Here is an 18,533-nt window from a genome sequence, read left to right as displayed (position 1 = left end):
CGATGAGATTTTGCAAATTTTATGCGTTTTTTTTTTAAAAAAAGTTATCAAGCTCTTAAAAAATCACCCGATATAAAAAGATTAATTCAGATTCAAATTGAAGGATTTGTGTCATATATTGTTGTCATTTCCAGGGCAATTTTATAATGACACTTTCATAAAAATCCTTGTCCCCATTGGCAAAACAGGAACAGCCGATTTTCACAAGCTTCTCTTGAGGCAAAATTTCCACGAGTAAAAGACAGGACAGATAGCAATCACTTGATGCCAGGACCGAACTATAAGATGGAAACAAAAGAACACAGTTCGTCTCCTATTGGCCAAGAGTGGACGTTTATGGGTTATTTCTTACTTCACATGGTCGTATTGCTCCAGTAGAGAACCGAATTAAAAGTTTTTGTAAGACAAACTCTTGCTGATTGTCAACCACTGTAGCATGGACACTCTCTGAGCCAGCTCACCGTGATTCAACCATGACCGTTTTCGCTTGATTTTGTCGTAAGTGAACCACTTTCCATTTCCTATAAACATCCGCTTCAAAAATGGATCATTTGAGTTTCGATTCAGCAGTGATTTGTTGGTGGAAATTCGTTCCATTTTTTGCCTTTGCTCAATATATTCGAAAATTTGTTTATGAGTGCCTCTTTGACATCAAAATTACCAAAACCGATGACACCCAAATTGCCCTTATTGGCTGTTAGAGTATCATAACCACTAAAACTGTTCACCGCATGGGTTGCGTTTTCTCCTTTATCGAACAAAAACTATAAAAGATGATATACTTTTTGAGGTATGTTCTAACTATACCGTGCAAAGCAATTAAAAATTTGTCTAAAGATATATTTTCGCACAAAGTCTTAGCTTTCGAATCCGATTGCATTTACAAAACATGATGAAGAGAACATTAAAGTCAACTATAAGAAAAATAAAGGTCTTCTTTTTAACCTCCTATACGTACCTAATATAAAATTCGAACAACAATCAACTATTAAACTTAATTTTTAGGGTTAAGCATTTTTAGAATTTTCTTCACTCAAAAGTGTCTAAACGCCAGAAAAAATCTCCACTCTCTGCGCGCGATATTACCTATACTTTGCACAGACTAATTGACACACATCCAGCGTTAGTAGGAAAATTCGAAAGCCTGGAAATATATTCGTACTCCTAGCAGCCGCGCACAGCCGCGTGCAAACCGAGAGTTTTCCACTCCAATAAGCGCAATATTCCTTTCATTGTTTTTTTTTTCTGCAAACAACTTTCATATGTGCATGTATGTGTTGGTTGTCCGTGTGTGTGTGTATACATATTGGGCTCCGCCGGAAATTGGGTTAGCGATGCAAATTGGTCAGCCGACCACACCAATACGTACCAGCAACAAGCAACAAGCAACATGTACATGAAACTTAACGAAAAAAATACCAGAAAAGTGGACGAAATATTCACTTGAAAATGCTTTCCAACCGTGTTTGTTGTTCTTTTTGCTCCACCACAATGTTATGGCCGTAGTCTTGAACATTGAAGAGCATGCTCGGTATCGCACATTCGTTCACTCACTGCGTTTTTTACTTGCTCTCTTTCTTCCCCTGCCTCTCCTTCTCTCAGAGTTTATTGTGAATTTTAACGCACTCCATGAATGCCGCTAAAGCCGCGCTGGTCATCTATAATTCTGTAATTCGATTAATGAAGCGTATCGCAATCAGCACCGTTGCTGTCTCAATTTGATTGACTACCGCCAGAGAAGCATTACTACTGGCAGTGCTGGGATAGCGAAGTGGCAAGTGTGGTGCGCGCGGAGATTCGCGGAAGTTAAGCTTAATGGCTCGTTTGCTACGGCGATTCGTTCATGCAGGGGGAAATTCGTGGCTTTCTATGTGAGGGTGATTTTCAGCTATTCATAGTTTTTTGTGGTGTCGCTTAAAATATGTTCGGTTTTAAAATTCTTTTTTCCGCTTGATTTTCGGTATTATTTTTTAATATCTTTTGTTCAGGATGACTGAAAATTAGCGCGACTTTAGATTTTAAGTAAGCAGATTGCTACTGTTATTTTGAGACAATTTTATTCATTGCTTGTCACTATACCAAATTATAGGAAAAACAATATTTTTCATAATAATTTTTAATTATTTTTGTACTTTCAGGATGAGAAGAATCAGTTGCTCGTCACGAATGTTTGGCTGAAATTGGTAAGTTGTAACGAATATGTTTTCTATAGTACATAGTAGCTTATAATCAAACTCATTAGTATTAATTTCACTTCACTTCAGCATTTTCCAATACATTTTAGTTTTATGTAGCATTAAAATATCCTTAAATACCATTTTTTTTAATTATCTATGATTTTTATGCATTAATGTGGCTAAATTTCATTTATGCAACGTTAAAACTTGTACTTTAAAGCACGTGTGGTTGTGGTCTTACTCCAATAGACCTGTGATTTCAAATAACTCCATAAATTGAAGGTGTTAAATCACACGAGCTAGGGGCCAATTCTGATCATCAAAACGAGAGGGTACACAACTAAAATATCCCATACAGCAATTGAATTGTTTCACGCGCTGCGTGACATGTGGCACTGTCATTTTAAAACCAAATATTGGTCACATCAATATCACCCAATTTTGGCAAAAAGAATAGTGTTATCATATCGCGATATCAAGCATCAGTATCAGGCACTGCTTGACCAGCTTCATTTTCCAAAAAGTATGATCGAGTTATGCTTCCAGCCCAAAGTCTAGGCAAAACAGTGACACGTTGTGGATGCATTTGTTTTTTGCCAATCACATGTGTGTTCCTAGAACCCCGAAAGTGGTAATTTTGCCATTAATAAATGATGATTTTGCTCCACAAATCAAGCCGCCATGTTTTTATTGCTTTAGAAATATAGTTCAATAACGAAAACATTACGTTCGTTCGAACTCTCAGCTGTCAATTTGCCTTTTTTGGGATTGTCACCATTTTATTACATAAATGGTGGACAATTTCAACAGTGCGTTAATTTTGAGCCGCTTTTAAAAAACATTTTTTTTATCAGAAACTAAATTTTACAACATTTTTTTTGGTATAAGGTCACGAAACGTTGTACATTTAAGTCTTTGTCTGCTATTTCTGTATTCTCCTAACTTGCTGACTTCAACGTTAATATGAGACTGTAACCTTATTGCATGTTTCGATGCTGCTACGCGAATAACTTTCCAGACTTTTTTGATATGAAAATTGGTGTACATCCAAATTGTTTGTGTATGTCTCTTGACAAATGTCCTGTTAGTCAGCGTAAGCATATCGCTAGTTAACAAAAGTAGCGATTGCTTAAGTAAGGGATATTTAGATCAATTAAATTCTGTAGAAGGAGGAATCTTAATTTATGTAAGAATCCAAGGTTCACTCTATCGAACGCCTGAGATACGTCTAGAAAAGCAGATGTTCAAATGTTCGTATTTTCTATAGCATCTCCTATCATGCTTGTTACGTTATGTACTGATCGATTGTAGATCGATCTGGATAAGTAAGTGGGGATTGCACCGCGACTTAGGGTCTATTGTGTCCTCAGTTGAGATATAAATCCAAATTGTTCAATTGGTATGAGACGCTTTTAGGGCCAAGCAATTTTCCACTGTAATGAAGACCGCGGAAATTTGTCATAATTTTATATATACGTACACTATATGTACATATATAACTTACACTGACTCACACATTCGGCAAAAGATTTGTTAGAAAATCATGATAGGTAGTAAATGTGAGTTGGGGTAGTATCGACCCGATTTTAGCCATTAACTATTATCAAGCCACATAATAAATAATGTTCCTTGGGTTTTATTAAGGCACGTCAGTGAGAGAACTCAAATTTTGACCGATATATTCATCATAAAGTCACCTGGAAGTTTGAATATATTAATATTAAATATAAGGGGCTCAGGGAAGTATTGACCCGATTCAAACCATTTTATCATTTATATACATATATAACCTTATATCATCTCGATTAGTTTTAGGTGGTACGCACAAGCGTTAGGTGAACAAAAATATTATATACACAATAATTTAAAATTACCACCTAGAGTCGTTTTTTTGCAAGTTGAATCTTAACCAAAACTTTTATCGTTTTTGGCCCGCTATCGGATCAAAAAATTTGTTGATCACTGAAAAAAGTGATAATGCCGGACCTTTTACCTCCAATTAATTACTTCAGCAAGTTTGAGAAATATAGTATGAATAATATCGAGTTTAAAGATAAGCTTTCTGATAAGTCAGATTGAGCAGAATGGCTACTAGATAAGTATAACTCAAAAGTATGTTAATTTTAAATGTTTAACAATTTTTTATTCCTCACCAGATGTAACACTTTAACACTATGAACATTTTGATTTAATTTTAAGTGTTAGTCGTGTTTCGCACTCGCCTTCCATTTAAATGCCTAAAAGCTCCCTAGTTTATAGTTCTTTTCGTTCTTATGCAAACAACTAACCAAATTGGCTGCTGACCTAATTCCCGGCCGCCTCTAAGCGCTGCTAAGTAATTTTCAAATACCAACCTCATTCACTTTAAATTACACTCATTTCCACTCCAAATCCCACACGAAAAGTGTGGCCAATTTAATATTTTATTGCACCACCTACAATTTGCTAAAATCTACCAGTGTGTGTGTATGCATGCCAGAGTTGGTGTGTGTGCGCAGCTCCAAAGGTATAAATTTTTACAATTGATTCCAGTGCAAATTAACTGACATTTCGAAAGCAAAACTGGCACACACACAGCCACACGCATGCATACACAGATGGAGGTGTACAGAGAGAATGGCAGACAAAAAGTAAATAAGCTTCTTTTTTGGGGAAGAGGAAAATGCAAACGAATTTTCTAACCAACTGACAATATCCTGGATTACGTTGGCATATGGCCGCATGTGTATGTGTGTGTGTGTGACAGGCAGCTGCTTATGAGCACAAATACATTTAACAGTGTTTTACAACAAATGTTTCCAATGGTTTTTGTTGTTGCTTTTGCATTTTGCTCCATTTTGTTGCGCTGTTGATTTTATTTTTGCACTTTGTGGTTAACGGTACTGCATTAAACTTATCTTGTTTGCATTTTCGTGATAATGGAAAACTCGCATCACATGTCACGCCATGCCTGTGAGGCAATCATGTGGTATGTATGTAACTATCCACCAACAAATACAACAAAAGGGATTTATGGGAGCGCACACACACTCACACTCATGGTTCTGTGCGCCTTCTCACATTACTTCGTAGAAATTTTTTCTCATTGTTGTTGTTGCTTTTGCTACATTTCACAATTTTGTTTCAGAAAAATATATTTTATGCAGTTAACCACATCCGCCAGCTCTCCGCAAGCCACTTATTGCATTTGCTCATGAACTCTTTACACCCGTGTGTGTGACTAACTTCAGCTTCCGGCCAGAGTTCGGTTATGGATATTTTGCATCCACATGGCAGCGTTCAACATCAGAATATCATGCTTGCCACACACACACACATTGAACTGCTGCTACTTCTATTGGCTATCCAATTGGCAAAATTTCTGCTCTATGAACTTAGCTTCTTCCTTTGTCGACATTAAGTAAATTAGTTTTATGTTTCGATAATTGAAAAATGTGTAAAAGCAATATTTTTGTTATGCATGCAGTCGCACACACACACACGCGTACATACACATAGAGTTGCTTGCTTAAATGGAGTGTATTGTAGCTTTTCAATCGGAATCAATTAAGGAATATTTGTTTATGCATTTTACTTTGTATGTATGCGTGTGACATGTGCTATTCGCAGCGCAAATATTTCGTTGCAAGTTTGAGAGGTTTTTAAGTTATGCTTAGAGAAATCTTCAGGGGATCTCCTGCAGATTACTTTTTTGGTTCTATGGTAAATGTTTGAGAAAGAAAACAGAATATTAATTTCGATTTGGTCAAAGCTGCTTTCTGACCATTTCAGTGATTGGATTCTCGAATTTGCATTGAGAAAGATACAAAATATTTTGTATTCTCATTAACAAAGTTAGCAAGAAAATCGTAAATAATTCATGAAATTTAGTATATTTCATATTCCTGGTATCTTACTCAACTCAGTAATTATTCTGAATGTGGGAACATGTTTTTGTGATAGCATTTTTGAAGACTTTCGACGTCTGTGAACTGCAAAAACAGTATATTTTATACCAGGAATTTGCAACCGCTGTTTTAACGTAATTGCTCGTGCTTATGACTGAATCAGAAAAAACCGCTGCCTGCATTTGGGTGACATATTAAGTGATGGTTTAGTACTGGGTCCAAAAAGGGTTATTAAGGAACATATCTAGTGAGAAATTTCCAAAGTGCAGACAGCGTTTATTGAGAAAAATGTTATTATTATAGCAAAAACATCGTTTTGCAATAGCTAACGTTTGGACATTGGAGCACGTGGTTGACATTAAATGGTTACTTGATATTTCAATTTCTTTCAAACATTCTCTATCAGATTGAGGCCTGGTGGCTGTGATGGCCAATCAAAAGTAACCGTCAGATTTTTTTGTTTCCTATGTTTCTCATCATTGTCTTCCGAACAGCTTCTCAGCTGACTTTAGTTAGCCCCTTTTAAAAAATTTTGACAATCTAACGGCATTCATGTTTTCTGTGAAGCACCATGAAACTCCAAATCCAAAAGCAGCATCCATAAACAGTTTTTTGGCAACCTTTCGGCCACCTGAAGCCGCACCCGCACATGTTTATAATTTATTAAATTAAAAATATAAATATAAATATAAAATTAATAATAAATAAAAGTAAATTGCTTAGGTGGAAATACAATTTTGTGTGCTCCACGATAAATTGGATATGCATTTTTTGCAAATTTTTGTTTCCCTTAGTCTGAGCTGGTTTCTTCATAAAACACACAAAAAGAGAAAAATAGTTTTGTTATCACTTTTAGATGTCACGTGATTATACCTCCTTCCTGGTTTGTCATCTACGTTTCCAGTTTTTCCATAAGGGTCACGCCAATTCTTCACAAATGTTCAACTCTTTAAAACGTCTTTAAAAACTTATTGTTGTTTTTTTAATTGTCCATAACCGATGAAATCCATGTCTTTTTTTATTAAAGGTTTCTTCTCGTTCGTTTTTTCGAAAGCCGTTCTTCAACGTTGGTTAACATCCAAGTCAGTGCTAAAATATTCAAAGAAATTGTTCACTTCAGAATAATATAGCATATAAGGGCTGTTCCAAATAGAGGTACTTTTTTCATAGCCTATTTTGATAGATCACGCGTGAGACGTGACAAGCTGTCATGTTATTTTTGTTCAGTATTGTTTGCCATTTCATCATGAAAAGACTTACGACTGAACAACGTTTAAAAATCGTTATACTAAAAAAAAATCTTATTCGCCTCGCTCACTTTATGACCACCATCTTTAAACTCAGCATTCATTATTGGATAATATTCGACCGAATAGAACAAGTGTAGCACGTAGTGAAGAAAACATAGCAGCCGGAGCAGAGCTTGTACACGAAGGCCGTGGAGAGTCGTTTCGGCAGCGTTCGTAGCAACTCGGACTGACGGAAGGAACGACTTGACGCATTTTATGACGAGATCTTAAATTGAAAGTGTACAAAATACAGCTTGTGCAAGAACTGAAGCCTCTCGATCTTCCCAAGCGACATTGCTTCGCTCTATGGGCTCTTGAAAAGTTCTAAAAAGATCCGACGTTTTTGAGCTAAATTTTGTTTAACGATGATGCCTATTTATATCTTAATGTGTATGTAAACAAGCAAAATATCCGCATTTGGGACAAAGAGCAACCTGAGGGTTTTCAATAGCTTTCGTCCAGAAAAAACCAACGGTTTGGTGTTGTTTGTGGGGCGGTGGAATCATCGGACCTTACTTTTCAAAAATGATGCCAGTGGGTCAGTGCCGACCGTTCTCGCGCCATGATAACCCACTAGTGATGCCTGAAATTGAAGCTGCTACCATATAACAGCCCGATCAAACTTAAATCCTTGTATAAACTCTCTTTTACTTGTCAAGGTTATATATACTATATAAGTCGTCGTTACAATTGGACGGATTCTTCAGATCAGACCTTTATAGCTTATGTATACCTGTCATTGAACAAAAAAAAACTTATTTAAGCCCTTTTATGCTACAAAAAATGCACTTGTTAACAGTATTATAGCTTCGGTGCGACCGAAGATTTCTTGTGTTTGATTTGTTTTTCATAATAGGACTCACTTAAAGATAAAAAATTAAAAAAAAAATAAAATTTTGGTTTTAGAGAGATTTTAGAGAGACTTTGGGAGAATTTCGTAACCACTTTTTTCATCGCCGTCGGAGAACTAAAAATTTGCTTTGAAACATTTTTAAAATGAAATTTATAAATCTTAAAAGCAATTTATACAGTAGATTGGTTTAATTTCTACAAACCAACTTTACTGCAGACTAGATGTGCCCTTAAGGTTCTTGTTTATTAGTTAATGCGATATTTGAGTTAGTTGTCACCGCAAAAGCAATTCCTGATATCAATAAGAATAATTTCACATGGCTCGTTTTATTAGCCCCCGTAATTACTTTATTTTGTAATACTTTTCACAACTAAAATTAAAAACTTTCCCTGAGAGTATACTTAATTATCCATATATATAGAGTGCACTATTTATACGTATTATAAACTTTATGTTATCTCAAAGCCACCTTTATTGAAAACTTTTTCTTCAATTCTTATTACGCCATTAATTATTTAATTCACAATTCGTTTGTCCCAGTTCATTCACTTTTCAGTTATCCAGCGTCATTCATGCATAATAACTATTTTTCGTGCTTTTATTTGCTATCCCCCGCGCACAGGAGTGGAATGACATGAATCTCCGTTGGAATACATCCGATTATGGTGGCGTTAAAGATTTACGCATACCGCCGCATCGGATATGGAAACCGGATGTGCTGATGTACAACAGCGCTGACGAGGGTTTCGATGGCACATATCAAACGAATGTGGTGGTGCGCAATAACGGTTCGTGCTTATATGTGCCGCCGGGCATATTCAAGTCCACATGCAAAATCGACATCACGTGGTTTCCATTCGATGATCAGCGCTGCGAAATGAAATTCGGCAGTTGGACATACGATGGATTTCAGGTTTGAATCAGTTGTCACACAATTAAACACAGTAGCATACACACACACATTTACAAGCTCATACACATACACATTAACACATATGTATAACTGTAAACATATGGTATTATGTAGCAGCGAATTATAATGATAAATGAAGTGTGCAATCCGATTGGAGCATACACCGATGGCGCTCGAAGGCGAAATGATATTAAGCGACCGCAACTACACACACACATACATGTATCTATAGCTACAGCGCAGTAAGACCATGCAGTGGTGTGGATGAACTCAAAGCGGGGAAAATGAGGCCAATTAAAAAGTTGCAGAGCTGATGGACGATGTCGGCGCTTCGTTTTCAGCGATTATCCACCTTAACTATATAAGAGTTTGCTGCTTTGTTGTTTTGTTTTTGGTTTTCTATGAGTTTTCATTTAAGTTACTCAGTTTGAAACGTATATTTATTAATCATGCTCCGCACTTTCACAGCTGGACTTGCAATTACAAGATGAAACTGGCGGTGATATCAGCAGTTACGTGCTCAACGGCGAGTGGGAACTATTGGGTGAGTAGCGCCGATGTGCTAGAAAATTCGTGTAGTTGTTGTTGTCATTGTGTTTGTGTGTAACTAGGTGACGCAAGCACAATAAATGTTGCTGCCATGTTGGCTCCAAGCGTACCACATCCATATATGTATGTGTATTCCATATGTGTACACACGCACACACGCTCTCTAACAGAATACAGCTGAAGCTTAACTAGCTTTAAAGCTATTAAAATAATTCTAAAATAAAATTTCAATAAGAAATTCGTTAAATCAAATGCTTCAAGCTTTGTGCTTTCCTAAAATAAAAAAATAAAAGTGCTTACCTTTTAAACTACCTACTAACAACAACAATCACATTATTGCTCAGAAGCGAACTCTAATCGCATACATGCTATCCTCTACCACTCTAAGCTCAAATCTATGTTCACAGTTACTTTCAAAAGCTACACTTCCTTACCACATTTACTCTATCTCTACTATGTGTCTGATCCTGCCGCAAAAGTCGTGAGGTCCACGTTTTTATACAAATAGCAGCAGTAGTTTAAATGTGCCTTAATAGTAGGAAAATTTCTTCTTTAACCATTTGACATTCAAATTTAGTGTATTTTTATACATTTCAATGAATCGGCGACATTTTTGGACACAAAACTACATTTCAAGGAATTCCCTTACTTTTCTAGAGATAATAAATTCAAGTATAAATATTTTTTTTTTTTATGTTTTTGCTACCCCTCGACACTAAACATAAGATAAAACAAAAATTAAATCGAAATCGTAACCAAAACGTGCGAAAAAGTGCACACAATAGCGTTTATATGAAGATTAAACAAATAATTCACCATGGCGTATGAGTAACATAAATTTAAACACTCCAAGCAGGCAGCAACTACAACACATTAGTTTAAACTTTCTGCCTTAAAGTTATTTATAAAAACTTAACTAATACAACAAAAAAACAACAATAATAATTTTTTTTTGAAAAATTTTAACTAAAGAACTAATTCCTTTGCCCACATTCTCCTTATCCAGCAAGTAAAATCAGTCCAACTATCCCTTTGAATTGTGTACACTCCCTTTAAGTAGCAGTAAAACCGCTTGCAAAATTTATTTATAGCAACATTTTTCAATTGCTTTTTATGCCAAAACATTTCTTTAGCCCTTACTGCTACCAAATTGCGGCAATTCACCAGCAAGCAGCAGTAAATAAATATTTTCAAAAAATAAATAAAAAAAAACACATAAGCCAATGTTAAATTTAGTGGAAGCTTGCCGCTTGTCGAGGTACAGCAAGTACTTGTATATAATTGTAACATTACCAAACCACCACAGCTCCTGCTTTTTGCCGCTGGTGGCAGTTGCAAACGCAAGCCGGCAAAAATCGCTGCCGCCACCATTCAAAGGAATTTATAGAGCATTGGGTTTGCAGATTTTATTGGCATTTACGTAATTTAACGGTGAATGCATGCACGCTTTTTGGCACTTTAATTGAATTTATGATTTTGTGGCAAGTGCCTGGATATTCTACAAAAAATACGAGCAGGCTAGTAATATGAATACTTCGTCTACTAAAAACAATTATTTTTCTAGACATAATCTTACAATAAAATTTTCTGCAGCTACAAAATTACTACCAACAGCAGTGCCGATTCATTGAATGTGTTAAAAATACGGTTATTCCGACTCTTAGCGAACATAATCGCCCCAAAAACGAACTCGAACTCTATGCAGCAATACCAAATACCAAAGTCGTATGAAGACACAACAATCAAAATCAATACCCCAAAACAGCCAAGTCATTACATTTCTCGCCCAAAAAAAACTTCATTTCCAAACTATTTCATCGAATTCATCAAAACTGTCAGCTCACTACGCTCAAAGGCAAATTGTTCTTCACTCTAAACTGTAGTTAAATGAAAAATAATATACAAAACTCACCCACTTTACCCACTCACCAAAAAAAAAAAATTAAAAAAAAAAAATATTTCAAAGGGCGCTTTAACTATTCAAGTCCGAAATAGCCGCGTAAATGTTTCGCCTTTGTAAAATTTTGATTTTGGCAATAAATGAATGTATTGCAACGAAAATAGGCTGATGTGTATTCTATGTCAATGAAATGTATACGAAATCTGGCAACACAGCAATATAAATTTGCACTTTTCAATTTGGCAAAGAATACGCATTCGCGCATTTTCCATTTTCAAAAAAAAAATAATCAAAAAAACTAAAAACTAAACTAAACATAATTAAATTCGAGGTAAGCTTTTCCTAAACACCAATTCATCACATTTCTATCTAATACTCATTACTGTAAATACAATCAAATAGCTAAAAGACCATTATGTATGCAAATGTGTAGCATGCGCGCCTATGAAAGATAATGAGTTTGAAAGACATTTTTTTATTTAATAGAGAAAAAAATAAAGATATTTATATGAATTAAACCACAATTTAAATTGAATTTTTAATTTTATAGCTCTGAAATGTTTTGCAAATAAAAGTCCCACAATATATGTGTATATGTAATATATATTCTAGAGTATATACAGCAAATATTATTTTCAGTTATTATAGAAAGATCTTTTAGCTTAAATTTCGATTAGAGAAAAAATGTATTATGAAAATTTGAAGCTGCACAGAATAATGTTTCTACATAGCATTTTGCATGAAACTTGTCTATGTTTTTATAAAATAATTTTAATTTGCATAAGAATTTTATATTAATTGTAATAATAATTTCTTCTTTTAGAAATTAATAATAAGAAATATTATTATTGTTGCGTATACCGTCACCTAAAATGCAAAATAACGTAACATAAGTTAACAGGTGAATGAAAAACGACATTGAAACAAAATTTTAGTTTTGGTTATAAATCGTTATATATTGCTTATATATTCGTTATATATTGGTAATATCTGAGAGTGGAAGCTGAAAATTTTATGCTACATACATATATGTAATTTGATGTGGTGAAACATAAGCGATAAAAAACTCAATTTTCATTTTTTATGATACATTGTTTTGCATTTTAGGGACGCTATGTCTTTTAATACCCATTACTATTACTAAAAAAGGAATACAAGCTACTGTGGCCAACAAACCCAATGTAATAATTTAAAGATTGAAATTAATTTTTTTATCTGCTCTGAGTCCTTTTCGGATGCTTCCTAATTTTTATTTCGAAGCGCTTTCTTCTGTTTTTTATAACCGATGCAGTAAATGTGTTAAGAACTAGCACTGAAAGCACATATGCCACTCTAGCAAAATTGTTGTCGGTACTTATTTCGTAAACAAATCGTCGTGGTAGAGAATATTGGTTGTTTGGATTATGATAATCCAACTGGAAAAGTTTCAAATGTGCATGCAACACTGTTATGCTACTCCCACTGTTGTCTCTATCTTACTATGGGTTACATGACGATATTGTAATATAAGTTGCATAAATACATTACATCAATAGTTTCCGGAAAAAGAAATTTCATCTTGCAACATCGACAAAGATCGGTTCCTGATGGAGCTTCAGTCTTAAAAATGAAACTATGGTCAGCGATGCTCTGTTACTGAGTTAATCCACGTTGAAAGTTGTTACGAAAGTTGTTTCAATCATTTAAATACTTAAATAATGAAGAAGAGAATCAAAAACGTTAAAATATATATTTACGTTGAGTCATAATTAACCAAAATATACAAAATATATGTATATACCAAACATAAACGGCTATTTTAGTAAATGCTTTTACCATTTCTTCTTACTTTGTTTGAATTCAACCATTTTCAATAAAAACAACATTATTAAATGCCCTTGACATATTTACTTTGTTATCAAAAAAAAGTTTTATATCAAGCGAATTTTTGTAGGAAGTCTCTAACACACAATTAAGGCATTTTTCAAAAATAATTTTCAAAGGAATTTCAAATATGTACAATACCGTTACGCAGCACAAATGCATTTAACTTATTTCTCCGAAGCCTGTGAGATTCGAGTGAATATTTTCAAGAACAAAGTGGATCAAACAGTTGCAATTGCATTAGGCTTTGCACATAACTGCAAATATTGCAAAAGAAAAGTTTGGATTTTAGTTGAAAACAAACGTTTTTTAAACAAAGCAAAACTGCCTTGAATAATTTGCTACGAAATGGATATTTACTTTCATGCATCTGTGTTTTTTATGTATAAGCCTTTGTTTGCACAAGCACAAACAACACTTTCTAGTTGAACGAGCCTAATGTGCAGCTCGTTTCGCAACGGTAAAGGCGACGGCAGTCATGTGAGCTGAAAATTGCTTGAAACTGAATTTCAACTATCAATAATGCGCAGCTGCGCAGGCTGTCGTGTAGGCATTAATTTGCATAGAGAACTTTGCTCAGGAAAAAATAAAGTTTTTACTTTTAATACAATATTTATTTGTTTGCATGTTTGAACGAGTGGAACGAGTTCGGATTCCGCCGTTTGCCTTGACATACATATTAGAATATTAAAAACACAAACTCAATGCAGCAAAGAAAGTAAAAAGTGCAAAAATGCATATGGAAAAGAGTATGCGATATTACCTTGCAGGCGGGTTACGTATACGCAACGGCGCACAGTTGAATAGTAGAGCGCAGAAAGTAAAGAAAATTGAGGGATTTGCAAGAGCAGCTTATTGTGACATTATTGGTTTAAAATTGTACATCAAAGCATAAATTTTCTCAAGAAATTTAGTTGCCACCTGTATACTAACGTTCCTCAGACTTTTTCTGCTTTTTCAATAAATTCTTGTATAAGAATACAAGCTAAAGCAAAATGGAAGAATAACAAACTAAAGTTTTTTTTGTAAAAAAACGATTAATGAAGCCACAAGTGTGCTCTAAACTTAGTACTGAATTCGTTAGTAATTTCCAAAGCTGCCAGCTCTACTTCTGAAGAAAAATGTATGCGCAACTGTCGCGAAGAAAGGCATGAACGTGCTTATACTCTCGAACTAGTTTTTCATGCTTTATAAAACTGTCAAGCTTTATCTGCGTGGCCACCACTAGATATTATTTCACTTTAATGCATCCTTTATTTAATAGCGATCTTTAGCTTAAGTGACAGTTAGTGGACCAACTCAAGTACTCCGTTTTCAAGTTTATAAACTGAACTTAGCGTTCAGTCCACCCGTCCGTCCGTCCGATGCGTGCGTGCATTGTGAAGAAGACCTTGCGCTATTTGCTATCAGTAAGAAAGGAAGCAGCGGCTTAGAGCGCCGCCGCTGCCGCCTAATACACAGATTGCTGTGCACACACACGGCGCCTGTTTGTATGCAACAATAAACTATTTCGCAAAAATAAACACCAGCATTTACAGCAAAAGTGAGGGGCGCACACACACATACAAACTTGCGAACCCGCACCACTTTTAAATGCACGGCGGCCAAACACGAGCACTGGCGGGGCACAACTGACGGCTGGCGGAGCGCAACACCAGCTGGCTAAAAGTTGTGCGCAAAAATAAAGCACAAAAATTAAAAGCAAAAAACTAAAAGTTGGAAAAAACAGCAACAATAAAATAAACAACTCTGCTAAAATACCACTAAAGTCGTCGGTTGGCTTGCAAACACCGCAGCACACACCAACACACACACACACGTCAAGAGGGCGTGCGTAGGTGGCATAGGCACAGTGCTGCTTGGCGGCGAGGGTTCGTTCTGGCAGGTACGCCGAAGTGCGCCTGACTTCAATGTAAAGTCTGCGTGCAACAAATAGAAAAACATAGCAATACAAAAATAACAGCAATAACAAAAACAACAACCACAATAGCCAACAGCCCTCTACCTTGGCAGGGCAATCACTTTACGTAACTTCTTGTTTATTTTCGTGCGCGACTGCACTGCAAACCGATCATTTGGCGCACGCTGGCCCCCTCTCTCTATACTGCGCGCCGTCATGCGCCCCACCACACAAAACACCATGCGCTCTTCAGGCAATTCGGCCATAACTAATGCTACTTCATTGCTTCGCAGTCGAGCGCACCAGCTAGCGAGTGTTCGCCGCTATTTTATTTATTTAGTGGAGATATTTTTCATTTTTCCCTGCATTTTGTTTTCCAGTTTTCATTTTTTGCATTAGCAAAATATGGCCCGTCTCTCCTGTGCCGCAGCGAGCACGCGCCAACGGGTAGAATTTTATTGTAAAATTTTTCGCAAATCCAACAGCTTTTGTGGTGAATTCTTTACAAGTTTATGCAAATGACAATTTTCGTTATTTTTCACACACACACGCAGACACGTACAGCGCGCCGCTTCACCCGCTTGCGGCACGTTGGCCGTAGGTCGTGAACAATGGTGCTGTAGCAGCGCAGCTCCAGCACTCGCTTTAATGTGTATGGCTGTGTGAGCCACTTAAACTTTAGCGGACCACAACGCTGAGCAAGCAACCACACAACAACAATAACAATGTCAAGCCTTAGAAGCCAGCCAGCATAAAGTTGTCATTGTAAGTGCGCTCTCCGTATTTCTTCAGCGCTGTGTGTGCTTTCTTTTATTGTGCGCCTTTGTTGTTGGCCAGCGCAATGGGTTTAGCTTCGCTCACATTTGACATCGCGTAACCGCTTTGTTCTATGGAAATAAATTAATGGCCGCCTGTTTATGCTTTAGCGTATCAACGAAAATAAATTGACTTGTCTTGGCAAAGAATTTCGCAGTGAACTGTGCCGTATTGGCGGGGGAAGGACGATGAAAATATAACTTTATGATATTCTACAGCAATATTAGTTTTGCAAGTAAACAGCCAATAGTGTGTAGAGCGTACAAACAATATATATAAATATAAATATGGAAATACATACCTCTTCACATTGTGCGTGACCCAGTTTGGATGTTTTGAAATATTTCAGTTTACAGTTATGAATGGACGAACGCAAAATAAACAAAACATTACTAGAATTCATCTCTGTCATGAAATTGTGTTTCAGAAAGTGGAGTAAAAGAACACATATCTATTTTTATTCAAAACCCACAGTAATCCCAGAAGGGTCTATTGGGATCATTATGTTTTAGCCAGTGATTTACAATTGAAGCATTTCATATAATCTCCAACTACAGAAAGTTTAATACATTCATCCTTTGCTTAACCACCGCGATCTAAACCATACGATATACATATGAAATTCAAGCTTACTAAAAGGATTGCCTACATTTCAGCGCGCAGTGCATTTGGTTCAGCAATCGATAACGCTAAAGATCTTGGGTTACTGACCAGAACCAATGAAGTCATGCATTCCTTGACTAGTTCCGAGCGCACAGTCGGCAAGATCAAAGCCATTAAAGCCACTCCGCTATCGAAATGAATGCACACCTCTCTGAAGGAGTTCAAACTTCGGAACAGTATATACACCGATACTTTCATGGTAGCCACCGCCGCTTGAAATACAATACAGGGCGCTGATAGCCTGAAGCTAGAGTTAATGGAGAGCTCCCCACAGAAAGCTTTACATTCCACCCTCCTTCTAAACTTGGATCCATCCGTGAAAAAGTTCAATGCAACTGTTTCTTTCAGCTCATAAATCCCTTGTAGATGTGTGAACAGAGAGAGAACCAGCAGCTGAAGGACTGCTCTTTGAACACACTCCAAGTGCTTACCTAGTGCAGTTTTTGCGGGCGCCCTCCACCAGACATGCTTATCAACGGTTTGTCTTAACCTAACTAACATGAACCAGGTAGCCGCTGTTACAACAACAACATCAACAGTTTCATTGATACAGGGCATCACTTCTACGTAGAAATATCGTAATCTTAGAAAAGTATTACAATCGTACATCTTATTAGAGTATTTTGGCTCAATAAAAATAAACACCACAGATAAGTTTGCATAGTTTTATATTTGCAATTGCTTCTCTTCTGATTAAGGTGAGTTCTAACTGAGTTACTTAAATCAATGCAACGCCAATAAGGGGGAACTGCATCCGTCAAACTTAATATGCATGCAACTCCTTGGCAAAGCAGCACAAAAGTTTCGCTGCAAGAATTGTTGCATGCAACTGCTACATTGCGTCAAAACAGAAAGGGAAGCCCGAAGCAAAAGTTCTCGAAAGCAAAGTTGAAGCAAAGAAGACTTTATAAAACAAAATTTAAAGAAAGCGAAGAATAATACACTTAGGCAAACACAAATCAATCAGATCGGGCTGAAAATCAGCTTGCGAATAAGGAAACTAATAAAAAGCCAATAAAACCTACAAGCTCACACACACTTGCATGCTACCATTGCCTGAAATTTTTGCATTTGCATTAACAGATTTGCTGAATTGTGGGCGCTACAGCTGAACTTTGCCAGCTATTAAGCTAAAAGGTCTGCATTTCGACAGCGATTTGCACAGTTTTAGCTATAAAACAAAAAAGCAGGAAATATTATTCCATTTACTATTTCAACGACCCACATCAATCACCTGCATTTGAACACACGCACATACCTACCTTACAACTGCAACGCTGCCATGCCCGAAATAAATGGTCAGGCGCAGCAATTACTCTTTCTCCGCAATTTGTGTGCAGCAGCTCTTAATCCCGACGGCAATAAATGAATGCCCGCCAGCTGCATGCGCTGCAAAATAGAAATTAATTCGACCATCCGAAGCTGCACATACAAACATATACGTGCCAGGGAGTTGTAAGCAAAGTGTAAAGCAAACAATGGTATTAGCGCACGAAAGTATGCTTTGTTTTGTGCTTTTACTCGAAAGCAAGCAATAAATATTGCGCTCACAGCACATTTTGAAATATATGCATTGGATTTCGAAAAAATAATTAGCGCCATGCTGCAAAGCTATTAGATTTAAATAGGCAGTATTACAGTAAAGTGAGGTTATGTTATTTGAATGACAACTTTATTACAAAAGTGTGATTTTTTAAGTAGAAATATAGTGTTGTTGCAGATT

The 18,533-nt window shown here is 36.2% G+C and overlaps 1 protein-coding gene across 1 annotated transcript in view; it reads left to right on the top strand.

Moving 5' to 3' along the window:
- LOC120767977 (neuronal acetylcholine receptor subunit alpha-7-like) overlaps positions 1-18,533 on the top strand; it is a 215,648-nt gene that overhangs the window by 158,481 nt on the left and 38,634 nt on the right. The window contains exons 4-6 of the mRNA XM_040094388.1: positions 2,139-2,183; positions 8,829-9,119; positions 9,588-9,663. Of these exons, the coding sequence (XP_039950322.1) occupies positions 2,139-2,183; positions 8,829-9,119; positions 9,588-9,663 (412 nt within the window). The remainder of the gene's footprint in view (positions 1-2,138; positions 2,184-8,828; positions 9,120-9,587; positions 9,664-18,533) is intronic.

This window comes from Bactrocera tryoni, chromosome 2 (genome assembly GCF_016617805.1).
Source record: "Bactrocera tryoni isolate S06 chromosome 2, CSIRO_BtryS06_freeze2, whole genome shotgun sequence".
NCBI classification, from domain to species: domain Eukaryota; kingdom Metazoa; phylum Arthropoda; class Insecta; order Diptera; family Tephritidae; genus Bactrocera; species Bactrocera tryoni.
This window is presented reverse-complemented; position numbering and strand designations above follow the sequence as displayed.